Source organism: Zalophus californianus, chromosome 4, assembly GCF_009762305.2.
Source record: "Zalophus californianus isolate mZalCal1 chromosome 4, mZalCal1.pri.v2, whole genome shotgun sequence".
NCBI classification, from domain to species: domain Eukaryota; kingdom Metazoa; phylum Chordata; class Mammalia; order Carnivora; family Otariidae; genus Zalophus; species Zalophus californianus.
Genome location: NC_045598.1, coordinates 121,109,369 through 121,136,455, shown reverse-complemented (window position 1 = coordinate 121,136,455; position 27,087 = coordinate 121,109,369). Strand labels below are relative to the sequence as shown.

The following is a 27,087-nucleotide window of genomic DNA, read 5'->3' as shown; positions in this document are numbered from 1 at the left end:
GAACATACGAGTGTATAATCATAGAAACTGGAAAGAAATACAGTAAGATGCCAAGTCGTTTTCTCTGGGGGCTGGGGTTCTAGGTCATTTGAACAGAGGCTGTTGGTGCCTTGGTCCCCACCCCCAAGTCATCACCTGGAGTCCTTTATCACGGGCCATAAGTTTTCTAGTCTCTCTGCTTCCGGGCATGTCTGGTGGTGTACAGGGCAAGCTAGGGTGCTAGGGAGCTGATGTCCCCAGAGCAACTCCCTCCAATGACAGTGATAAGGAAAATCTGTGTCCTAAGATGGCCGACTGAGCCAGTGAGAGTCCCAGTCCTTGCCCCGGGGCTCTTCTGGGTTCTGTTCCCTGCTCTGCTTCCCACGCGCACCAATCCAGTTTCCTCTCCCTGCCCCGCTTCGTGCACGTGCCAAAAGTGCCAAATATGTGGAAGCAGAAGTGTATAAATTGCCCCCTTTGTGCTCAGGGCTCAGACCTTTGGAGACCACTCTCCTCTGAGCCCGCTGGTGTTAAATAAACCTCCGATCCTCCAAGATCTCCGGGTGCTGCTTGGTTCTTCCATCAGGCGATCCTGTCCGGGTTCCGGAACAACAGAAGTCACCCTTTGCTGGGGTGTGTCCTTGTCAGTTTCCCAGAGGGTCCTCAATGGGAATGAGCGCCGGGGTACACATAGTAGTAATGCATCCAACAATGCACATTTATTAGCTTTTTCTTTTCTTTTTTTTTTGAAGATTTTATTTATTTGAGAGAGAAAGAGAGCATGAGCTGGGGAAGTGGAAGAGGAAGAGGGACAAGCAGACTCCCAGATGAGCATGGAGCCCGACACTGGGAGGGGGGGCTCCCTTGGAGATCATGACCTGAGCTGAAGTCAGACACTTAACCCGGCGCTCCTGTTAGCTTTCTCTCCTCCTCTCCCTGTCTCATTTCTTCACGCCCTCACTATGCTCCTGGGAGCACTCCCTCCCCAAATTCCTTGCACCTAAATCTTGTCTCAGAGTTGGCTTTGTGGGAAATCCGAACCTGGAGATTAGTTTTAATTTTCCACCTTTTGTTTGTTTTCTTTGTTTACTGCAGCAGACACTGTATTTTAACAAGTGATAAAGGAAGACAGTGTTGTTGTCTTCCTTTATAAAGGAGGGAAGGAACTCCCTGGACTTCTGGTTAAGCAAGGTGGGTTGAGCACATGCCTTTATCTCCCTCCCAAGACCTCAATTAATGCCATTATAGGAATAAAATACGCAAATGCACAAGGGCAAGGAGAGGAAATGCCACCACCATGTGGACTTGGCAGAGTGAAATGTCTGTGAATAGCGAGCGCAGCTACCACGGAAGGTGGGTCCGTGTCCCCTCTCAACACTGCAGCGCCAGGGGTCCAAACTCCATGGCTCCTCACATAGGACCTGGAGGTTGACGGTGGATGCGGGTACCAAGGAGGGGGTGCAGGCCGGGTTTGAGAACTCTGGGAAGTCACTTATGAGGGTGGGGACAGGCGGGACAAGGGATGGTCACTTTTATTATAAGCCTTCTAGTACTATTCGACTTTTTGGAAGCAATGTGCGTATTTAGTAATTTTTAAATAAAAGACCGAAGGGATATTTATTTATTTAAGATTTTAATTTATTTATTTGACAGAGAGATACACAGTGAGAGAGGGAACACAAGCTGGAGAGGGAGAAGCAGGCACCCCGCTGAGCAGGGAACCCGACATAGGGCTCGATCCCAGGACGCTGGGATCATGACCCAAGCTGAAGGCAGATGCCTAAGGACTGAGCCACCCAGGCGCCCCGATATTTTTATCATTTAAATGTGGGAAAATCAGAACTAGATTGGTGCCGAGGGCCATTAGATAATCCGTTTGATACACATGCACACTTGCTTATAGCAGCAGTAGCCCCGATCGTCAAAAGGTAGAAACAGACCAAATGTCCATCAGTGACGGAGGGACTGAGTAAAGTGTGGTGGGCCCATGCAGTGGATTATTAAAGTATAAAAAGGCATGAAGTACTGATATCCACCGCAATGTGTATGAACCTCGAAAACGTGCTGAATGAAAAAAGCCAGACACAGAAGGCCACGTACCATATGATTCCATTTATAGATGTCCAGAACAGGTAGATCCATAGAGAAAGAACACAGATTTGAGGTCGCCAGTGGCTGGGTGGAAGGGCTAATGGGGAGTAACTGCTAAATAGGTATGGGGTCTCCTTTGGGGTGATGAACATGTTTTGAAACTAGATGGGGGAGTTGCATAGACTGTGAATGTGCTAAATACTACTGAATTGTTCACCTTAAAATGGCTAAGTTTATGTTATGTGAATGTCACCTCAGTGTATTTTTTTAATTATTATTTATTTCAGAGAGAGAGAGAACGAGTAGGAGGGACAGAGGGAGAGGGAGAGAGAGAATCTCAAGCAGACCCCACACTGAGCAAGGAGCCTGACGTGGGGCTTGATCCCACGACCCTAGGATCATGACCTGAGCCGAAACCAAGAGTTGGACACTTAACCAAATGAGCCACCCAGGCGCCCCAATGCCACCTCAGTTTAAAAGAAAGAAAGAGGAGGGCCTGGGTGGCTCAGTTGGTTGAGCGTCCGACTCTTGGTTTCAGCTTAGGTCATGATCTCATGGAGTATGAGATGGAGTCTCATGTGGGGCTCCATGCTCAGTGGGGAGTCTGCTTGAAGACTTTAGCCCTCTGTCCCTCCCTCCAAATAAATCTTGAATTTATTTATTTATCTTGATGGGGAGAGAGCAGGAGCAGAGGGGAGGGGCAGAGGGAGAGGGAGAAGCAGACAAGCAGACTCCCCACTGGGCAAGGAGCCCGATTCCGGGCTCGATTGCAGGACGCTCAGATCATGACCTGAGCTGGAGGCAGATGCTTAATTGACTGAGCCACCCAGCCCCTAAAATAAATCTTTAAAGAAAACAAACAAAGAAAGAAAAAAGCATTCAGGCTGAGAAAGGAGTGGGAAGGCAAGAAGAATTGGAAAGCACAGCACCACTGCACATGTCCTGTTCTGAGAAATTTTGTTACGCAGACGGATGATGCTGCCTGACAGGATGACACAAGGCCCTTGGAACAGGCCACCTCAGAGGACATACACATGCCAGCCCCATGATGTCATGGAAGCTCCAGTGGCAAAGGGCCTGGGTTCCAGTGGGTCTTGATTATGTAGTGAGATATTTGGAATCAGGAAGAGAATTCCATGTGCTGAGTTTCTCTCTAGATATAGTAGACACAGATAAACGTAAGAAATGTTAAGGGAGCAGTCTTTAAAATCTCTTTACAGCCAGCTTGTTCATGTCCTATGTGGTGTTCCCCAAATCCCAGCTTCATCATAAACACATATTGGGCCGATTAAAGAGCTAAGTGCTTCTCTTTCTTACTCTCTAAATCCATAATCCACAACCACATTTGTTATGCTCTGAATTGCCTTCCCCCACCTCCCAAATTCATATGTTGAAATCCTAACCCCCCAGTACAGCCAAATGTGACCTTATCTGGAGATGGAATTTTTACAGCGGTAATCTAGTTAATTTGAGGTCAGAGGGGTGGGCCCTGATCCAGTATGACTGGTGTCCTTATAAGAAGGGGCAGTGGGGATACAAAGCCACACACAAAAGGAAGATGATGTGAAGAGACACAGGGACAGAAGCCTTCTCCAAGCCAACGAGAGGGGCTGGGAGCAGATCCTCCCTCACCAGCCCTCAGAAGGGACCAATCCTGCGACATCTTGATTTCAGACTTCTAGCCACCAGAAATGTGAGACAATGCATTTGTTGTTTAAACCACACAGTTGTTTTTTTAAAGTAGGCTCTACACCCAACATGGGGCTCAAACTCACAACCCCTGAGATCAAGGGTCACATGCTCCACCGACTGAGCCAGCCCGGTGCCCCTAAACCACACAGTTTTTAATACTTTATGACAGCCCTAGCAAACTAATGATACATTATATAATAATCCTTGCTTTTCATCCCTAATATGCCCATTGTCTGCATAAATACTTTGCCCATCATGCAATGGCTGGTCAATGGAATAAACTCACTGTACTTTTATTTATTTATTTTTAAAGATTTTATTTATTTGAGAGAGAGCAAGCACAGAGGGAGAGGGAGAAGCAGGCTCCGCGCTGAGCAGGGAACCCGATGCGGGACTCGATTCCAGGACCCTGAAATCAGGATCTGAACCGAAGGCAGACGCTTCACCGACTGAGCCACCCAGGCGCTCCCTCCATGAGTATTTTTATTATACTAATTGCAAAGAGGATGTTGGAATACCTGTGCTTTCACATGAGTCAGCACCTGCTCGAGGGAAAGGTGTAACGTGGGGTCTGGCTAACTTGTACACCAGTGGCTCCCAAGTCGCGCACGGGCATGTGTGGAAGGACGCAGCAGAGAGTTGACTTTGCGGCTATTTACCAAGTTTCTGTAAATGTGAATTCTGGGCAGCAGCAGCAGCTCCTGGGGACTGGAATGTGGCTATTTTAATGCAAAATTAATTGTCAAATATAAGACTGCAGCAGCCTGCTCTCTGGTGACCAGCTCACCCTCTAGCTAGGTGCCGGCCTTCTGTCCTCAATGCTCCGTAGTTTGCTAGCAGTATTCGCATTATCATAAATGATTTCAGCATCTCAAACCCAAAACACAACCCTCTTGGTCAGCTCCCACCCACTTTGTAATTTGCTCTTTCTCATTTATTTCCACAACAGGAAGGACATTGTTTCTAGAATTTGTGTGATATCTCCATTTGCATCTCATCATCATCCCCATCAGAAAATCACAGTTGTATACCTGTGACACCTGCTTCGATTTGGAGCTGAATTCTGGGCGTTAAGGAATGATAAAAATTCTATCTTTAATGTCCTATCAAGAAAGTCCTATGTGTTCTACCTATGATTTTTCATGCAATCACTGTGTACAACTATTTCGTGTTCTGAAGAGCATCTTGATGTGTAGATTAAGTTAATTTGAGGCAGGAAGATGTAATATCCCTGGAGACGAATGTTTCTCTCAGGATGAGCTCTACATGGGCTGGGCGGTGAAGCGGCTCCTACCCTCCCATAAACCCATGGATTCAACGTGACCTTTTACTGAAGGTACACAGACAACCCATCCAAAAATGTCCCCATTCACAGGATATGTGTTAATTTCCTAGGGTGGCCATAACAAAGGGCCACAAATGGCGTGGCTGAAAATAGAAACATACTCTTTCACAGTTCGGGAGGCTAGAATAAGCTCCAAATGAAGATGTCAGCAGGGCCGTGCTCCCTCTGGTACATGGAGGGGAACCCTTCCTTGCCTCATCCTAGCTTCTGCTGGTTTGCTGGCCATCTCTGGCATTCCTTGGTTTGAGGCTGCAGAACTCCAGCCTCCACCCTCACCATCACACAGCCTTCTCCCTTTTGTGTCTCTGTGTCTTCACATGGCTACCTTCTTCTCAGGACCCCGGTCACACTGACTTCATTTTAACTAATTACCATCAGTAAAAATCCTATTTCCAAATAAAGACAAATTCTAAGGTACTGGGGGTTAAGACTTGAGTATATTCTTTTGAGGGTGGGAGGGTGCAATTCAACCCATTACTAGGGGATGAGGTAAACCTCACAGATTTGAGGGCAACTCATAAGGTGGCATTTTTGTTTAATGAGACATCTTATTTACAAGAATGTGCATAAAACACGTAAGCATAGTTAAAAATCATAAGGTAAATATCTATGTAACCCCCATTCAGGTCAAGAAACAGAATCTTGCCAGTACCAGAGAAGCCCCCTGTACACCCCTCCTTCGTCAGAACCATCCTCCAGGGTCCATCCCGCATCCCACATTGAATTTAGTTGTCATGGCTCCTTGAATCTGTGACAGCTCCTCATTCTTTATCTTCCATGACCTTGATATTTTTGAAGAGTGCTAGTCATTTTTTTTAAAAGATCTTATTTGAGAGAGAGCAGGAGTGGGGAGAGGAGCAGAGGGAGAGGGACAAGCAGACTCTACCCTGAGCACAGAGCCCAACATGGGGCTTGATCCCAGGACTGAGACCATGACCTGGAGCTGAAATCAAGAGCCAGAAGCTTGACTGAGCCACCCAGGCATCCCACTAGTCACTTATTTTGTAGGACGTGCCAAAGCTTGGGTTTGTCTTGAGGTTGAGGTTATACATTTTTGGCAAGAGTCCCACAGAATCGTGCCCTTCTCAGCACATCCATCAGATGGTACACGATGTCCTCACATCTTATTGATCATTTGATGAAGGTGATGTCAAGTTGGCTAACCACCAAGTTAGTATTCTTCCCTCTCCAATAATATCTTGTGGGGATACACTGAGCCTATGTATGTATGTTGTCATTCTTTTGCCCACTGCATTTAACATTCATTAATGGTTCCTATCTTCACACAGTTACTGTGTTTTTGAGGATTTTGTTTACATCATGCCTTCTAGCTCTACTAATTGGTATTCTACTGTAAGGAAAAGCTGTCTCTTTCCCTCATTTATTTATGCAATTATTCACTTATATCATGGATGTTTGGTTCCACGGTTTACAATGGATTGCTAGCATTGAGTTATTTTTTTCAAAGCATTCCAGATTTGGCCATCAGAAGCATTGAGTTGGCTCCTCAGTCCCTTGTCATGCCCCCCTTTCCATCCCTACCATTTTATGAGCACTCCCTTTTTTGGCATCACAGATGTTCTGGACTTGTTTTAATGGCTTCCCTGCCCCAGCCCTGGAATCAATCATTTCTCCAGGGTGCCCTAGTTCCCTTTATAGAAGGTATTTAGAAACCAGTATTTGTGTACTAGGTGTGCTCACTGCTGCTGGGGTGTCCTTACTTTTAGGCCCTTCTCTCAGTGGACAAAACTAGGAAAGGTCTATGTATATTCTCACTCATCCGTCTGTATTTATCAAAGCATCTGTACACATAAAAACCTCCAATTTCAATCCAACACCACAGGGTTCATTCTAGTCTTTCCCAACTTTTGTGACTCCTTTTCTCCAATAATGAAAACCTGTTTTCATTATGGATCTTTCATTATCCACAGTATAATTATTTCCTCAATCTAAACATGCTAAAGGTGTTTTTAGAATTGCTAACCCATAACCCTTTACTACCTACAGTATAATTGTGTACAGTTCTTTATGTGTTTAGCCTTATACAGTCATATCCTGTTTTCCAAGTTGCTGGTTGTATGCTAGTTTTCTTTCCTGTCCCCTTCAGTGTGGTAATGTCACTCATTTGTAATACAGGCAGGTTCATTCATTACTTTTTATTTCATTTTGAGTTCCCTGAACACCATGGCTGGTTTCAATTATTTTTGGACTACGGAAAACACTACTATGGTTCGGAGTCAGAGCTAAACAAAATCATATACTGAAAGAGGGGTCACTTGTCCCAAATACACCATTCCCAATCCTCCTTACTTTCCACACTGAACCCACTCACCCTCTGTAGGTAAACAGTCTCATTAATTTCTATTCTTGCTGTTTCTTTTACACAAGTGAGCAGATACATGCCTATTTTCTTATATTACCTTCTTTATTATATTATGGTAACCCATAGACACCCTTGCACTTTGCTTTTCTCACTTAATATAACCTGGTTACGATGACATCAATTCATAGAGCTCTTCCTCATGCTTTGTAAACTGTGTAGGACTCCCTTGGGTGGATGTACTATAGTTTATATTCACTCACTCTATGTATAGACATTTAGGTCATCTCTCCAAAAACGTTGCAGTGAGCAACTTCGTGCATTACGCGTGTGCTTTTTGCACTGCTGGAAGGTTATTGTTGGGGTATTTTCCTAGAAGTGAGATCGCTGGGTAAATAAGTAAGTACATTTTGGTTTTCTTCGGTATGACCAAGTTCCTCTCCAGAAAGGCAGTAGTAGTTTGCACTTCCACTGGCAACATCTGAGAGTTTTTCACCAAGAGTGTGTTGTCGTGCTTTAAACTTCTTCCAATCTCACAGGTGAGAAATGTTATGTTTTAATTTCTGTATGTTTGAATTTTCATATTTTAGGGATATTTCAAAATCTTAAGGGTGAACTTTTTCCTTTTTTTTCTATCAAGATTTTGGTCCTTTGTCCTTCAACTTTAGTAGGAGTTGGCCTCATGACATTAGAAAGCTTATGAATACTGAAATACACACACTGGCCCTTTAAAATTTCCCATCATGACTTCAACCAAGTACTGTTATCTAGTAAATACCAATGTAATACGAAACCTACCATGGGGCTAGTTTCCATTTTCATTTGAACACCAAGGCACATTGTAAACTCTTTTTTTCTAAGAAACACAGGTTGGTATTTCAGTTTGTCACTTTGTATAGTCAATTATTATAAAATAAGATTTATTTATTTTTTTTAGCTTATATAGTCAAACCCTATCCTGTCAACCTTAGTGCTGAGCTTCGAAAGGGTTCCACTACCTATGAGAGAATGAGTATTTAATGTGTTCCAAAGCCAGACATAAATCATTGAGTGATTAGACACAGTATCATTGGTATCATTTACATTCCCACCCTCTTGACTATGAGAAGATAAATAGGGACTATTTTCCTGTTAACAGGCTATTTTAAAATTAAAAACAAACTGTGTATGAAGATTCAGTTCAGCTCTCATGCTGTTTGAATTATGTATCAAATTATATGCTACTCTTTCAAAAATTTGCTCCTGATTCAGTTGTCTTAAATTCAGAAGACAAATAGTAATGCTCTGTCTTTATGAAGATTATGACTTTGGAATGTTACATTGGTAAGACATTAAAAGTTGTATTTAGTTTTTTTAAGGACTGATTTTCTAGCTCTTACATGTGTTCACAGATGCTGCAAAAATGGATCAAAGATTAATTAAAGACTCAATTACGGTATTAAAGATTCAATTACAGGTGCGGATATTATAGTATTTATGACAGGGCTAATAAAATGAGCAAAGAGGAGAAACCAGACACTAACACTGCTTTGTCAACTGACGTAGTAAAGGACTCATCACACATATTCCTTAACGGTAGATGAGATTTGTGGAGAAAGTGGTAATGAATTATAGAGAAGTCTACTACTCACCCCTGCTGCCCAAGACGGAAGCGGATTAAGGTTGCTGTGGTAAGGGCTGTAGGAGGGCTCCATCTTTTCTTAAGGTATTAAAATACACGTGCTAGTCTGCTGTTGTTTGTTTTTACCATTTGTTTCTCCTCCTATACATGATTTATAAAAGAATTAGGGGAGATGGCATGGAAAAGACACACACCGAACTTTTGGAAAAGTTAACGGTGGCTTAAAACTAACAATTTCCAAAGAATCATCTCCTTCCTGGGATAGAGCAGAACAAGTCCTAATCATTCAAACTTTTCCTACTCATCATTAATGACAGTGAATGGTAAGATCAGTGAATTTTATATGACGACTTTAAGGAGTGACAAGTTTATAACAATACTCAAGAAACTTGATTTCCTCTCACCTTTCCCTCTGGCCTCCAGGAGTTCGTTAAAACAAACCTAAGATAACATTAGGTGTTTTCCCACAAGAGTAATGGCAGAGCTTTGACGGAGTATTGCTGGATCTTCAGGAAAGACCTACAGAAGGTTGAAGTCAGTGAGTGAATTGAAAGGTGTTTCATACTTAGAACTTTTTTTTTAAATTTTTTTTTTTATTAAAGATTTTTATTTATTCATTTGAAGGAGAGAGAGAGAGAGAAGAAGCAGGGGGAGAGGCAGAGGGAGAGGGAGAAGCAGACTCCCTGCTGAGCAAGGAGCCCGATGCGGGACTCGATCCCAGGACCCTGGGATCATGACCTGAGCCGAAGGCAGACACTTAACCATCTGAGCCACCCAGGCGCCCTCATACTTAGAACTTCTTTATAAACCCTTCTTGTAGTTTGCGCCTTTGTGCTGGTTTTGAGAGGTAGTAAATACTTGCTTGCATCATCAGTCACAAAAAGAATTTCAATATTGTGAAGAGTTTTATCACATTTAAGCAAAATTTTTAAAAAGGGTGTTAAACAGGCTGACCCTTTAAAAAATATGCTCAAATAAATACATGTGGACGGACTAAAAAAATGATGCAGTCATAATAAAAAAAGGAACACTTTTATACATAGGATTTTATTTTGCACTGCTGTAACAATTTCATTATAGACCAAGGGGGAGAGAGGAAAAAAAAAAAAGGATAAAACCACCACACTGAGTAAATTACTAAAGCTTTCCTACTTTTGACAGGATTTTCCATCTGGTAGATTTATTGTCATATCCCCTTCAAAACAGACAAGATGCTTACCATATTTTAAAGATTACAGGTTGCCACTGAAAGAAAAATTTTACACAGTCACTGTACATCAAGGTTGAAAAACTGTCCTGCATGAAAAATATACTTAGAAATCATGTGAATAAAAGCAAAAGAAAACATTATTGTGTTTAAGGAAAGATTAAAGTCCTCATAATGTGCCATCTAAATGTGGACATTCATTCTTCTTGGAGTCGCTTAGGTGTAGGGAGTTCTTGCTTCTGCCCATTTCACTCATTATACTGTGTTTTTACCCAACAGTATTCATTAAGGCAAACAAATCCTTTTCCGAAGAGGTCTTAAAGAAACTGTGGACATATAGCAAACTTTTGGCATTAAAACAGGTTAACACATACATAGCCTTTAGTAATGTACATTAAGCATATTTTCTTGGACTAGTGACAAGAAAAGATGAACATGCTTGTTAACAATGTCAAAAAGTTTAAAATTCAGTGTCCAAGCAATTCCTAACAATGCTTCTGTAGCTTTAAGCTCTAAACAGTATAGAATTTATGCAAATGCATTAAAGAATTCAAGCTTGGCAAATTACACCCAAGCAGGTTAAACTGTATATACAGAAAGGAAATGATAAATACACAATTCAAAGAGTCCTTCTGGTTTTCCTTATAGCCTTGAAAATTGACAAACTTTCTGAGGACAGTTCTAGAATATTAAACAGTAGGTCACCACAGGTGTGAAACCGAACCACACAAACTGATTTAAAATACTCAAGATGACTTTGTAGTGTTTTAATACAGTTTTCAGTTCGTAGGTAAGGGCACAAGACAACATTTAACAAAAATAATCACATCAATTGACCTAGAAATCAAATGCAAATAGATATGAATACAATCTCCAAAATCTGTCTTTTTAAGTGAACATTAACCATTTATTCAAAGTTATACAAGAATTTGAAGGATTAAGAGTCTCCTGTGACATAAAGCCATTTCAAACAGCTTCATGTCTCAGCTGAGCAGGAGGAGAGAGCGAAAGAGGAAGTGAGTAGCCGCATCTCGGCAGCGGAGACAGTAAAAACGGGCTCAGCAGCAGCCCCCCCCCGCCTGCTGTCCTCCCTGATTGCCTGCGTGTGTGGCGTTCGTAGCAGCGTGCTGAGGGCCAATTTTAATGCCGTTCGCCTGAAACAGAAGGGGGAAGGGATAACAAGTGTTAACCGGACCCGACCAGCCAGTACAGCTTCACTAAATTTGAAGAACTCCACTGAATTCCTTTTATTTAAAAAAAATTTTTTTCCCACTGAATTCTTAATGATGTAATTTTTACATCATTAAGAAAAAAAGACCTGCAGATTTTTGCGACAATTACAACCGTATCTCTGAGGGGATGTTCCTTCCCTGTAAAAATAATACCGTGGAAATCCTTCTGAAAAGAGTTCTTTACCCTACCAGGCCGTTGTGAGTGGACAGAGCCCGGGCAGTGCCGCTTCCCTGGGTGCTCTCACGATGGAGACACTGTTTAAAACGATGACCGCAAGTCACCTTTAAAGATAAAAACAGGCCCAGCCCTAGGCCGCTCTAATACGACGTCAAAGCTTTTCTCGAGACAGCGTTTCTGTTCCATGTTGAATCAGCTGTGCAGGCTGAGGGCATGTGAGTGTTCTGTGTCATCAATAATTTCTATGATCCCCAAAGACATGGCAGCTTGCCAAGAACCCACACACAGAGTAGTGCTTTCATTCATCAAACTCACACTTCTGTCTTAGCCCTCACTCCCTCGAGTGGGTTTTACCTACAAATACAACACTTTGAGAAAAGTAATACAGTAGCTTCAGAAATTAAGCTCTTAAGGAAACTTTACGTCACAGTAAATCTCAGATTTATAGCGCTTGGCAGTTGCTCTGCAACAGTAGTAGCCTGGGGGTTTCTGGCAGTCGCTCGGTATTGACAGCAGCTGATGTGGTTTCTTTTCGCTCTTTTGACTCCTCTTTAATAAAAAGCATGCCCTATGGCTCATTGGTTTTGCCCCCTCTGGGCTGGTAGCAACTTCTTGAGGAATCAAGGAGTCAGACTTGGCAGCAGGCCAAATAAATCGCACGGCCTGTTGGCTCCTGACAGCACAGTACAATCGAAGCTCCACCGGGCACAGCAAAGCAGTCAGCTACTATATGAAACCAGACAGGAACAGTGAACGTGCCCTTTTAAACACAGGCCCAATTACTGCTCCATTTATCCGGCATTAGTCTCTGAATGGTGGTGGCTTCAAAGTAACTCCAAATCTACTGCCCTATAAGCCCAGAAGATAGGATTTAGAAAACAGAGTACTCCAGACGGAAAGAAATGAGAAAATCAAGTACTTTTTGGAAACCTTAGGCAAAAGTGTTGTTTGTTTCAGCAAAGAATGTCAAAGAGCCTCGTGTATGTACAGGCCAAGAGCCACACATGCAATGAAGGATCCCTAACACCAGGCTTTCCTAATTGTGACTGTGGGAGGGCTAAGGGTTTTCTCTTGGAAGCACAAAGTCTCAATACGGAATGACAAAAATATTTGTGTAAAAGTAAATAATCTACCATACATCCACATAAACATTCTGAAATAAATCAGTGAGTGCAAGGTGGGGATTTAGGTCAGAATGATAACCTCTGGTAAACACTCTGAATTACATGCTTCAAAGCTTTGCATTTTATCCTAATCGAATTCATCAAGTAATTTTACAAAGGAGACAAAACCAAAAACAATGCCAATTGCCAATTATATATATTAGTCTCCTGAAAACATGCTATGTTTTGGAGTCATTTCCAAACTGGGTATTTCCTTCTTTCGTACTAGACAACAGAGAGAGCATCCTCCATCAGTAACATAGTACATGCATGTACACAGTAGAAAATTATTCCCCAAAGCAGATGACACCATATGGATGCATGGATGAAAGTGGATTTTCTTCTCTCTTTGGAGGGTTTTTTTGCATTGCTTGCAATAAATGGTCACTTATCTTAATCCATTTTCACAAAGTGATGCTCTACTAAGAACATAAAAACATTTACCTATTATAGAACATAGGACAAATTTTCAGTTAGAGGATTATAAACTAATAATGTGTTAACTGACATCATAGACCCATTTTAGGAATTTAAAAAAATATAAACTCATGAATCCATGTAGTAACTAAAATTCAACTCTAAATTAATACTAGCCAATAGTATTTATTTATGCATAATATATATACCTCGTTATTAATGTCAAAGACTCCTTCTTGGATTTTCTCATAAATTTCTTTTGCTGTATTAATAAATGCCTGAAATATAGAGAAATTGATTCGAATTATTTAAAATCACAGTAGTAAAAGAACATTATGTAAAAACTCTGTAGAATATCATAAGGTTCCATACAAGAAAATCAATCAATGTAGTACAGCCTGTTTATTGATAAAGGACAAAAACCATATGATCACTTCAATAGAGGCGGAAGAAGCATTTAACAAGTTCCAACAACCTTTCATGATAAAAACAGTCAACAAAATAGGATTAGAAGGGGCTTCCTCAACAGCTCCTATGAAAAACTCATAGCTAACATCATACCAAGTGGTGAAGACTGAAAGCTTTCCTAAAGATCAAGAACAAGGCAAGGATGTATATGAATGTTCACAGCAATAGCCAAAAAGTGGAAACAACACAAATGTTAATCTACTGATGAATAAAACCCAAAAGGTGGTATAACCTTATAATGCACTATTACTCAGCCATAAAAAAAAAATGAAGTACTCGTTCATACTACAATGTGGATGAACCTTGAAAACAGACCACACATAGCATGATTCCATTTACTGAAATGTTCAGAAGAGATAAATCCATAGAGAGAAATAGTAGATTATTGGTTGCCAAGGATTAGGGAAAAGGAGAATGACGGCTAATGCGTATGGGGTTTCTTTTGGGGTGATAAAAATGTTCTGGAATCAGATAGTGGTGATGGTTGCACAACCTTGTGAAAACTCTAAAACTTAACTGACTTGTACTCTTTAAAAGGGTAAATTTTATGGTATATGAGCTATATTCCAAAAGAAGAATTCATCACTGGAGGGGGTGGGCAGGGATACCCCAAATATTAAGATGTTTTATACAAAAAGTGCCAATGCTACTGAAGGTGTTTCTAAACTCATGTTCTAAACTATCCCATCGGAGAGAGCACATACAATAGCATTCACATTCTAAGGTCCTCTTCAGTGAGCATTCTCTGAAAAGTCATAAAACAGGGCGATTCTCCGCTAGCACTGCCACAGATTTAATTCCAAATTTAAAAAGTAAACAGGCTGACCTGGGTGGCTCAGTCGGTAAGCGTCTGCCTTCGGCTCAGGTCATGATCCCAGGGTCCTGGGATCAAGCCCCGCATCGGGCTCCCTGCTCCGCGGGAAGCCGGCTTCTCCCTCCCCCACTCCCCCTGCTTGTGTCCCCTCTCTCGCTGTGTTTCTCTCTCTGTCAAATGAATAAATAAAATCTTAGAAAAAAAAAAGTAAACAGGTTCACAGAGAGGAACCAATCCTACCTCTCGTCTTTTCCACACTGGAAACATCTGACTGCTGAACTTGTCACTGGAGCTTTTGTTTCCTAATTAACAGGACTGATCTGTTTTCACCTTTAAAGGCCTTACAGCTCCCCAGAGTAATCAATCTACTGCAGCTCAATTACTGCACCAAGAACACACCAGTCAGCGGCGGAGACGCGAGTGACTGCGGCAGGAGTGCAGAGATATGAATATGCATAAACTCTAAGTGGCTGATCGAATCATCAGAGAGGGTCATGAGAATTTGCAGCAAAATAATGAGAAGAATTAATCACTGCAGATTCACAAGGCACTTAGGAAGCGAGTGTGCTTTTCGTGTGCACGGGAGTTACAGTGAAGGAGAAATTGGCTTCCAGCCAACTCTGAATTGATTCACATTCCTTAAAATTGAAGTTACCCTTATAAATAAGGAAAAACTTAACTTTATTTCCAATAACATGTCAATTATGGTGATGGCCTTAGAAGCCAGGCTAACTAAATATTGAAGTCAACAGACTCAAATTCACAGGGCTCGAAATCCTTAAAGGGGCCCCCGCATGTGTACATCTCCCTTGAACATCAGACAGAACTACAAGATCCCATAAAGGAGTTATAACTTCATATAAACAGCAACTGTATTATAAAATACATTAAATGTGCCAATTTATGGAGAGAAATGGACATTTTTGCTAATCTGTTGATGAATCACTTTAAAAACTGGCTCAAGAAAGCTGTGCTATATGAAATTTTCTAAGTCACTACTAATTTTATGACCTGAACAGTACTTAATATTATTAAACACCTTTAAGAACAGTTGTACCCAATGGACTTAAGATGTATTTTACATTTGAAGAACATGCAATCAACTGAAATATATACAAATGGTTATATTTCCTTTCATAATTCTCATCATCTCAATGAAACAGTCTTTAGACAATGCTACATTTACTTGCCATTCAACTCATGACTACGTGCTGAGAACATTGAAATAAAATATCTTCCACTCCTCTGGGCACATTATAAAGAGAATATTATATAAATGGGTTGTTTTGTTTACATGATGGCAAAATAATTATATTTAATCTGTATTATTAAATGATTAATTAATGATCAATTTTGATGAATCATTAGTTTAAAACCCAATGTGACTAATGCAGACATTAGTTCACATGTTTTAAAAGCCTGTGGCTATCGAATGAAAACTGCTGAATCCCCAAATATAACGAACATTAACCAAATACTGCTAAGGCTTATTAGAGATGAAATGAAACTTCTAAGAGAAGAGCCTTGGGTGTTACAGACATCTCTGATCCCTAGAGCTGCAAGCATCTCAAGAACTCGGAAAGACAAGGGATGCCTCTTTACAATAACTGGCTAGAACTTTAATTGCTCGTTTCACTCTACTCACTAAAAAGCAATCCCCGCATATGTTTTTCAATGTAGCGATGTAACCATGTGAAATACCCCTAGAACACAGACAACAATGAGGAAATGAGCAACCATTTAACAAGATACTACAAAGCCTTTACACTAAAGCTCTCATGTTTTCATAGGATAGTCTTAACTTGAAATTCCTTCCAGTTCTAAACATAATTTTAACCAGTTTCACTTCTGTATTTCAGGCCATACAGATTCTGAGAAGGGGGCAGGATAAAGAAAAGGGGAAGGGCGCCTGGGTGGCTCAGTTGGTTAAGCGTCTGCCTTCGGCTCAGGTCATGATCCCAGGGTCCTGGGACCGAGCCCCGCATTGGGCTCCCTGCTCGGCAGGAAGCCTGCTTCTCCCTCTGCCTGCCGCTTGCCCTGCTTGTGCTCTCGCTCTCTCTGACAAATAAATAAAATCTTAAAAAAAGGAAAGAAAGAAAAGAAAAGGGGAGCATGCATGAGGGCGTGTCTGTGAGTGGCAGGCGGTACGAACCTGTGCAGTATTAGGGGCAGAGGCAATGGGGGAGCCTGCATATGGCGGCAGCTGTGGGGACAGCAAACTTGTGGACACCTCACAGCTCCTGATGGCAGAGTACAAGTGCTAATGATGATGGTCCATGTCATTGAGAGAAGCTGTAACCTGGTAAATTAATCTACCTGGAATACTTAATTTCTTTATTATCAGAAAAATGAAGCAAGTTGATGGCACACCTACAGAAAATTTTTAACATTAATCAGTGCAATACTTTCAAAGCATAACAACCTAAAGATCACTGTTTTGTGACACATAAGTCAGAACTGTAAGCAAGAACACTGTATACTTCTATACTCCACAAACAGAATCAAATCTGAATATTAACAAATGGGTTATGGAACAGGAAAAAAAACATTTGCTGAGAAACTGATTTCAAAAGATTTCATTGTTAGTACTGTGAAACAAACAATATCTAGGCAGATCCACAACTACCTAGCAGAAACAGATTTCCGTGTAGCCAATTTAATTTGGGGGAGCCTCTTGCTTTCCCATGCAGGACTCCACTCCAGGATCAGAGGCCTGACTCTCTCATTTCACCATTAGCTCTCCCCCTTTGCCCTACTTTGATTAATTGCCATGGTCAGTTCTTTACCTTCATTGGCCATTAATTGCCTTCCAGCTCACACACTAATCTTTCAGCCCTTGGCAGTAGTCATCTGAATGGTCCTAATACCTAAAATTAAGTCAATTTTCAGTGACTTCCCTAGCAAAAACTAAAAGAAACATAACCACAAAGACTCACAAATGCATTATAATTCAAATAAATATTCAACACACAAGCTGATGCCTATCCTATCCATTTGTCATTCACCCAGGGGTACCTATTAAATTGTTACCTTAGACTCAGCACAGCCCTAGGTACTATGGGAGATACGGGGAGAGGAGGACAAAGTTCCTACTGCTGCTGAACTACAACAACTCAGTTGGGAGAGTCTAAGCACAAGGGCTTAAATCTCTCTTGAAGATGCAGGAAAAAGAAACTTTCTGCACTGACAGAGGGAGAGAGTGTGCAGGGCAGGACCGAGGCAGGTCTAGATGTAGGCCAAGGACAATGTGCGCAGAGGGCCTTCCTTCACAGCTGAGGAGAGAGAACAGAGGCAAAGGGGAACACCGAACAATGTTTCATTTTTATTATGGTTTAACAGTTTTTAAAGCAAAATACTGAAAATAGATGGTCTACAACAGAGTAAAAAATCTAAATTATTTCTTTATGTCACATGCTGCCACCTGGTGGCAAGAGAAAAAGTATAACATCTGACAGGTAAGAATTCCAAATAAATCAAAGTATCTCAGTTTCATTTAAACATCTTGAACAGGGGTAGACCTGGCTGGCTCAGTTGGTAGAGCATGTGACTCTTGATCAGAGGGTTGTGAGTTCAAGCCCCAAGCTGGGTGTAGAGATTGCATAAAATTAAGTATTTAAATAAATAAACATCTTGAACAGATAGATGCTATACAGCAAAGTACCCTGTGAAATCAGTGATTCTTTAGTTTTTTTCTTAGAACTGGAAAATTTGAGGTAACTAAAATATTGTTCTCTATTCCTAATCAGTGCTATGAACATTACAGGTGTCCATGTGACGACGCTAATAATAACCAATATTTACTAAGTACTCACTAATGGGCTGGTCACTATGCTAAGTCATTTGCATAGGTTTTCATTATTTCTGCAAGAAATTCAAAATATGTATAAAAGGAAATTCATTTTAATTTTCTTTCATTTGCTTCCAAGAAGACCTGTGGGATGAAATTATCCTTTTAAGATTAACAGAATGGCCAAGGGTGGAGCTTAGAACCAGACTGTCTAGGTTCTAACTCTAGCACCACCTCTTACTAGATATGTTGCTTTGGACCCACTGCTTAGCCTCTCTGTAGCATGAGGATAATATGGTGCCTACTTCATACCATCACTGGGAGGATGAATGTGTAGAGCACTGAGAACAGTGCTTAGCAAGTGGTAAGCACTCATGGCTTGTTAGCCTTCAGCATCATAAATGTGTGAGTGCAATGATGTGTGGGGAACAACAAAAGAGGGTACACATGTGAAATGCGAATGTGTCCTGAAACATGGCAGACAGGATCAAAGAGAGAAATAGTGATCAAGGGGCGCCTGGGTGGCTCAGTCGGTTAAGCGTCTGCCTTCGGCTCAGGTCGTGATCCCAGCGTCCTGGGATGGAGCCCTGTGTCGGGATCCTTGCTCAGCGGGGAGCCCGCTTCTCCCTCTGCCCCTCATCCCGCTCGTGCTGTATCCCTCACTCTTTCTGTCTCTCTCTCTCAAATAAAATCTTTAAAAAAAGGTAAAAAAAATGGTAACCAATATTCTTCAGTGAATTAAAATAACTTGGTTAAATAAAAACTAAACATTAGAAAAGTAGATTAGCAATATACAACGTGTACAGTGAGCCCTGAAAAGAAACTATATTGAGATACGGCTTAAATATTATGCAAAGACAGGAAAGTCTTGTGAAAAGAACACCAGACTAGAAGTTAAACACAAACTCCATCAAATTCTTTGGCTTTAAAATGTTCTGAGTCTAGGGGCGCCTGGGTGGCTCAGTTGTTAAGCGTCTGCCTTCAGCTCGGGTCACGATCCCAGGGTCCTGGGATCGAGCCCCGCATCGGGCTCCCTGCTAAGCGGGAAGCCTGCTTCTCCCTCTTCTACTCCCCCTGCTTGTGTTCCCTCATTCGCTGTGTCTCTGTCAAATGAATAAATAAAATCTTTAAAAAAAAAAAAAAGTCTGAGTCTATCTGATTTCGTTTCAGTAAGAGAGAACTCATACATACATCATCCAATACAATGGCTTTCATACTGTATCTCACAGACACCTTGCAGGGGCCACCACTTGGGATGAGGTAGGAAGTAGGGAGAACCCAGTGAAAGGAGAATGAAATCCCTCTTTCCCCCCCTTATCTTCCATAGCATCCCATTCTGCTTTCCTTTCTGTTTCATTAGAAGAAAGAGGGCCACTGCTAAATCTACTATTTACAGTAACTCTCACTTTATAAACAGGACTGAGCTGCACAAGGAGAAACGACTTGCCCAAGACCATGCACAACTTGCAGCAGAAGCAAGATTAGCAGGACTGACATTCTGCCCACATTTATCCTCCCTTTATCAGGATCACTTATCTTTAACACAACTCAAAGGAATTTTCATTTTTTTATGTTTTCATTTTATTTTACGATGAATTTATAAGGAGGCAAGGTTGGCCATGGGGAGACCAGTACAGAGTCTAAAACAACAATCCAGTTAAGAAATGAAGGCCCAGTTGGTTAAGCAACTGCCTTCAGCTCAGGTCGTGATCCTGGGGTCCCGGGATCGAGTCCCACATTGGGCTCCCTGCTCAGCAGGGAGTCTGCTTCTCCCTCTGACCCTCCCCCCTCTCATGCTCTCTTTCTCTCTCTCTCTCACATAAATAAAGTCTAAAAAAAAGAGAGAGAGAAACCAGCTGCTTGGGGCGCCTGGGTGGCTCAGTTGTTAAGTGTCTGCCTTTGGCTCAGGTCAAGATCCCAGGGTCCTGGGATCGAGCCCCGCATCGGGCTCCCTGCTCCATGGGAAGCCTGCTTCTCCCTCTCCCACTCCCCCTGCTTGTGTTCCCTCTCTCACTGTGTCTCTCTCTGTCAAATAAATAAAAAATCTAAAAAAAAAAAAAAGAAAAAAGAAAAAAAAGAAATGAAGGCCTGACAAATTAATTGTGGCAACAAGAATGGAAAGCAAAGATCAAACTTAGTATCTACTTTGGAGAAATTAACAGGACTTGGTAAATAATAGGGAAAGAATGGTAAGGTATTTAAGGGTGACTCCACTTTTGGCTAAAGTGACTGACACGGAAGAATATGCCATGAATTGAGATACATAAAGTAGGAGGGGCACCTGAGTGGCTCAGACAGTTAAGCGTCCAACTCTTTTGATTTTGGCTCAGGTCATGATCTCAGGGTTATGAGATTGAGCCCCATGTCAGACTCCGCGATCAGTGGGGAGTCTGCCTCTCTCTCTCTCTCTCTCTTCCTTCCTCTGCCCCTCCCTCTGCTAGTGCTCTAAAACAAATAAATAAATCTTTAAAATAATAAAAAGGTAAAAAATCAGGTTTCAAGGAGAGAATGAAGAGTTTATTTTAGTCACATGGAATTTCAATGCTTATGTCAGATACAAGTGGAGAGGTCTTGGTAGCTGGTGATCTAGATAACTGTGTGCTTATATATGAATATGCACTATAAATGTTGGAATATGTAAGTGTGTGATATGCACATATCGGCAGGACTTTCTCCAGTAATGTTCAGCTACCTTAGTTTAGTCGAGAAAGCGGATGTAACTTTCAAAGTTAGTTTGGCTTGGATGATCCAAATTCTGTTGTGTGATGGCCAAGTAAGGGGTGGAGAAACTGATGCTATCAGCAAAATCTTCCCATTAGGGGAAGAGAGTAATAAATATTTATTAAACACTCCTCCAAGGATGCTGGAAACCTGGTATGGTCAGGCCAAATTTCCAGTGAAAAATTCGTATGGTACCCTTGACACTGAGAACAGGGTGAAGGGGACAAGAAGATGTCCTCTCAGTGCAAATTAAGTCTGGAGGTACTGGGATGGGACACGAGCATATTCAAGGGGCCTTGAAATTGGTGTTCTTAGGTACACAAGTCATGTGTTTTCCCCTAAACACAGAAATCCACCTATCCTGCCAGTTTAGATGGCTCGGCAAGCTACTGTAATCTGTCTTAGGGATAGCCAGTTGACTATGCTTTCCAACTATTATCTTGGCTGTATCTTTTATTGTTTTTGCTTAGCTTTTATTTATTTTAGAGAGAGTGTGCCTGAGAGAGAATATGAGACAGAGAGAGAGAGTGAGAGAGAGCACGCACGTACACACAAGCAAGGGGGAGGGGCAGAGGGAGAAGCAGATTCCCTGCCAAGCTGGGAGCCTGATGCGGGACTTGATCGCATGACCCTGGAATCATGACCTGAGTCAAAGGCAGACACTGAACTGAGCCACCCAGGTGCCCTTGGTTGTATCTTTTAGTACTTTAGCAGCTAAGCCAGGAATTGCCAGCCTTGATTTTTCAATAGTTTAAGATATTTTACTTAAAGATTTTTAAGTTTATTTATTCATTTAAAATGTCACCTCTACACCCAACATGGGGCTCGTACACATGACTCCAAGACGAAGAATCAGTCGCATGCTCTTCCAACTGAGCCAGCCAAGCGCCCCTCAACATATTAAGTAATCTCTACACCCAATGTGAAGCTCAAACTTACAACCCTGAGTTCAAGAGTCGAGTGCTCCACTGACTGAGCCAGCCAGGCGCCCCAAGAGCTTAAGATATATATTTTTTAAGATATTTTAAATTATTAGACTCTTGCCTCAACATTGTTTGATGTTTATGTATTTTTCTGGGTTCCCGTAAGTAAAACTGATGAACATAGGGAAAAATAATCGATCAAATGGCTAAGAGTGAGAGTATCTGATATGGAGACAACTGTTAAGCAAATGGCAAATTTAACCGCAATTCACACCACAATCCTCTTTGGAATCCTAGAGGGAATATAATACTGAGTTTTGGTAATATACAACTCTGAGAAAATGGAATTTTCTCTATAGAGAAATACACAGAGAAAGACAGGGAAGGATATATATAACTACGTATACACGCACAGCAGAGTTACAGATATAATTATAATACAGTAATACATCACTTCTGGGGCATTTTGAAATTTTCATGAAGTTAGCATGAGGCTTTTGGGAAGGGGTATTTTTCCTAGCCTGCTGTGATCTTTGTGACATTTATTCCTGGGTCTAAAAAAAATCTTTTCCAACTACCAGGACAGTAGGTAGCTACTGAAAGAAGCTCCTATCAAAGGAGAAGCCAATCTGTTCTTCTGAGTTTTCAAAAATCTCATGAGTTTTAGAATGCTTAGAGCAAAGAAGGTTTAGGACAGAATTCCACCTACATACTACCGAGTGGGACCAAAGGATAAAAGATTAAAGACTGAAGGAAAAAGGACAGAAGTAAATAAATACTTAACCATCCAAACATTTATTATCTACTATGCAGAGGAGAAAACTGTGCTAGGTGCTGGGAATGCAGAGATGAAAAGACAGTCCGTGTTTTCAGAGAATGCTGCCCTTATGTTGAACCAACATAAAAAACAAGCGTCATGACAGAGTGCTAAGATAAATTCATGCTCAGGAAGATTCAGGAATGAACACAGAGAAGAGAGCATATAATTGTTATGTGTGCATGTGCGTGGTGCCTAGTGGTGGAGCGGGCAGGGAGGGTGTGTTGTGTGTCATGGCATTCCAAGAGGAGGTATGAGACTTTGTTATCCCCTTGAAGGATCAGGTAGGAAGAAAGGGCATCTCAAGGGTCAAAAATACTTTCTGTGGAGGCGGGTTGAAAGAGCACCACCCAGCTGATGAGCTCTTAGAATAGCATAGAGGGCACACTGTAAGGAGATGGCCAATAAGGGAACTTGTTTTCCAAGCTAATGAGTTTGATTCTGAAGCTGTGGGGAGCCCACTACACACGGTGTTAATAAAATTGGGGAGTGACATTCAATTTTCATTTTTATGAAGATCTCAGAGGCAACAAATGTAGAGGATTGAAAAATTAAGACAGGGAATCCAAGAGCAACGACAGAGGAGAACAACTTGGGGAGATATTTAACAGGTAGAAATAACAAGACACAGTGGAAAGCAATATATATTCACCACTGAATTATAAATGTCATTATAACTGACTATAAAGGGTTAGGGAAAAAGAAACACTTCAGGACAGAGGCTACTGAAGATTCCAATATCCCGAAGGAACTGTTTAAGGTAAGAACAGAAAAGTATTTGTTAGGATAGGCAATTAGGAAGTCCAGGGTAGCCTTGGCCACAGTAGAGGAAGTCGACCTGTGAACTGCGGTGTGAAAAAGGAGGAGGAAATGGAGATGGAGCTTACTAGAAGAAGCGAACATATCCAGAACTGGGAATGACAGGTTGTTGTTTTAAAATGGTTTAACCTTGATTATGTAATTATATGCTGATAGCCTAGAGGAGGAGAGGATGAAATCATTTGAAGGAATGTTTCTGAGGAACAGAAAAAGACAGTAGTCTCCCAGGTTCTTCTGTTAGGTAACAGAGCTGAAGGAACTTCAGTCTCCACACTCCTCAAAGCCTGACCAGGAGAGCAGCATGGACAAACACGAGACAGCTGGTTCCAAATGCAGGCTTTCAGGCCACACCCCTGACCTATGGAATCAGAATCTTCATTTTAACAGGATTCCTAGGTGATCTGCGTGCATATTAATGTTTGAGAAGCGCAGCTCTAAATACAACTGATTTGAGGGAAAAATTGTTTATTTTTGTTTTTTTTTTAAAGTAAGCTCTACATTCAACGCGGGGCTTGAACTCATGGCCCCAAGATCAAGAGTCATATCCTCCACTGAATGAGCCAGCCAGGTCCCCCTGGAAAAACATGTTTTTATAAGGTATTCTGAGCTAAGGAAAAAGCAGTCTCCACACCACCAACTGCAACCCATGTTACCATGAAGTAAGAGAATAAGCAAAATAAAAAAGACGTTCATCTTTCAGATATTACATATCCCCTATTCCAATTCTATTTTCGGGGGGAGAATGGTTAAATCACACTGGAAACCTCTAGGTTAAATAAAACTGAACAAGCTTAACAGGGGGTTCTCAGAAACTAATAAACTACTGTGAATTCTGGTTTTCTACAAGGGAGATACACACCAGCTCCTCCTCAACACATCTGACCATGGAACCCTATGCAGAGGTGATCATTTTATTATTTTTTAAAAGGATTTTATTTATTTGAGAGCAGAGAGAGAGAGCGCGAGCAGGGGGAGTGACAGAGGCGGAAGAAGGAGACTCCCTGCTGAGCAGGGAGCCTGACGCAGCACCCGATCCCAGGACCCTGGGATCATGACCTGAGCTGAAGGCAGATGCTTAACCGACTGCGCCACCCAGGCGCCCGTAGAGGTGCTCATTTTAATTAATGCTCCTCAAAGAAGGATAGAATAGTCTTCAGTACTGCTATTCTCTACTGTATGGCACCACAGAAAGGGGATAACAAATGTGAAAGAACTTTGACAGCGTGCCATACAAACATACAACAGCATTATTTCAGATACTTGGCATGTTTTAATCACCTGAAAATTCTTCTGAAATAAATTTTCCACTTATGAGACACTCTTCTAAATGCGGACACCACATATGTGCCCATCACTGGATCCGGTGACAGAAGGAGCTTCTTGTAACCTTCATACCAGTGCCTCAGTTTGTCACAGAGCAGACCACAGAGGCCAGATTTTCCCAGGACACTGGAGAGTAGAACGCCAGACAAAGCTGTGGTTCTACAGTGATCTGCCAGAGGGCGGCAGCTGAGGAGGTGTTTCCATGAGGAGCCAGGGCAGTTACCAGGTACACATGATATCTTGGTGTCCTCAATGACCTTCAGGTCTCAGTTGAAAACAGGAATCAAAACTAATATTCAAAAATATTTACTGCCGGTCACATAGCCAATTCTTAATTCTCCTATCAGCAGAATCTTCAGTAAAATGGAGGTCAAAGTAATTTTTTTCTTTTTTGTCAGCCAGAGATAAAAGAGCCTAAATCTCATTTTCCTAAAATGTAATGACACTATAAATGCTCTGTATACTCAGTGTGAATATTACTTGAATAAACCATACTCAACTAAATGGGTTTTTTTTTCCCTCCACATGCTATGAACTCAAATATATGTGTATAGTGCCCAAGTATCATGTTTAAAAAATCAGTACTAGAAACTGAAAATGTAAAGAATTAAGTTCTTATCTCCTATTACTCCTATTACTGTGGGAATACCATACAGACAAGACTATTTTGGTTGAAATTGGCTTTCTGATTTCATTGACATTGAGGGGATGAACTCCAGGGTGTATTTCTACTATCACATTTATGGGTGTATTTCCTCAGTGAATAACAAAAAGGAATTTTAATAGCACGTTTAGAGCTATCCCAAGTTATATTATGAAGTGACTAGAATCTACTTCACAGGAAGGATGAATTCCCTTATTATAACTTGTAACTCAGAAATTGTAACTCACAGTTTGGAAACTAATATATTTAAACACCGCAGTTGTATACTATAGTAGTTTGCTAATACAGAGAGGTTTTACATGGAGAAAGCTTTCGGTTTGTGTGTAGATGATAAATGTTTATATGTGTATTGGTATTAATGTTATATATGATTTTTTAAAAAGATTTTATTTATTTATTCATGAGAGAGAGAGAGAGAGAGAGAAGCAGAGGGAGAAGCATGCGGGACTTGATCCCAGGACCCTAGGATCATGACCTGAGCCGAAGGCAGATGCTTAACCATCTGAGCCACCTAGGCGCCCAATGTTATATATGATTTTATAAATAGTAGATCTTGTCTGAGGAATTTTATTTTTAAGGTATTTTATTTTTATGCTCGCTAGAAAAAAATTTGAAAAATATTTTTTTTGGGCGGGGGGAGGGGCAGAGGGAAAGGGAGAGCGAGAATCCCAGGCAGGCTCCTGCCCAGTATGGAGCCTGATGTGGAACTCAATCTCGACCCTGAGATCATGACCTGAGCTGAAATCAAGAGTCAGATGCTTAACTGACTGAGCCATCCAGGTGCCCCCAAAAAATAATATTTGAAAGTACAGTCTTGGTGTCATTTTAAATTTAAGATCCCCGCTGAAGATCAGCAGCATAAATGTGGGTAAGAGCAAAACAGTTGGTATAGGAGAGGGCAGAGTTAAGGAAAATATAAAGTTCAAGTACTATAAGTAGAGCAGTGCTGAATGATGGGATTAGTGGTCACAGGTCAGAGAGCCCATCAAACAGAAGTAGAAGTGGTGTCACTTCCTAATAGCACTTTGTCCTCACTCCCTCCCCAGACTGTCAATGAAATAAAGCACTTTTATTTCAGCAGAGGGAAGAGGGAGAGGGAGAGAGAGAATCTCAAGCAGACTCTGCACTGAGCTTGGAGCCTGACTGGGGTGGGGGCTGGGGGGCTCAATCTCACCACCCTGAGATCACGACCTGAGCTGAAATCAAGAGTTGGATACTTAATCAACTAAGCCACCCAGGCGCCTCTGAAATAAAGCATTTTTTAAAAAGATTTTATTTATTTGAGAGAGAGAGAGCACAAGCGAGAAAGAGCATGAATCGGGGGGGAGGGGTAGAAGGACAAGAAGACTCTCCCCTGAGCGGGGAGCCTGACATGGGGCTCGATCCCAGGGTCCTGGGATCGTGACCCGAGCTGAAGGCAGACGCTTAACCGACTGAGCCACCCAGGCCCTCTGAAATAAAGCATTTTTAAGATCATCATACATCATCCCACCTACTTCTAAATGA

The 27,087-nt window shown here is 41.6% G+C and overlaps 1 protein-coding gene across 1 annotated transcript in view; it reads right to left on the bottom strand.

Moving 5' to 3' along the window:
* Positions 1 to 10,076: 10,076 nt before the first annotated feature.
* The window catches only part of RAB2A (RAB2A, member RAS oncogene family), an 89,846-nt gene continuing 72,835 nt past the window's right edge, over positions 10,077 to 27,087 (bottom strand). The window contains exons 7-8 of the mRNA XM_027607578.2: positions 13,455 to 13,523; positions 10,077 to 11,409 (exon numbers count right to left, since the gene is read on the bottom strand). Of these exons, the coding sequence (XP_027463379.1) occupies positions 11,314 to 11,409; positions 13,455 to 13,523 (165 nt within the window). The 3' untranslated portion in view covers positions 10,077 to 11,313. The remainder of the gene's footprint in view (positions 11,410 to 13,454; positions 13,524 to 27,087) is intronic.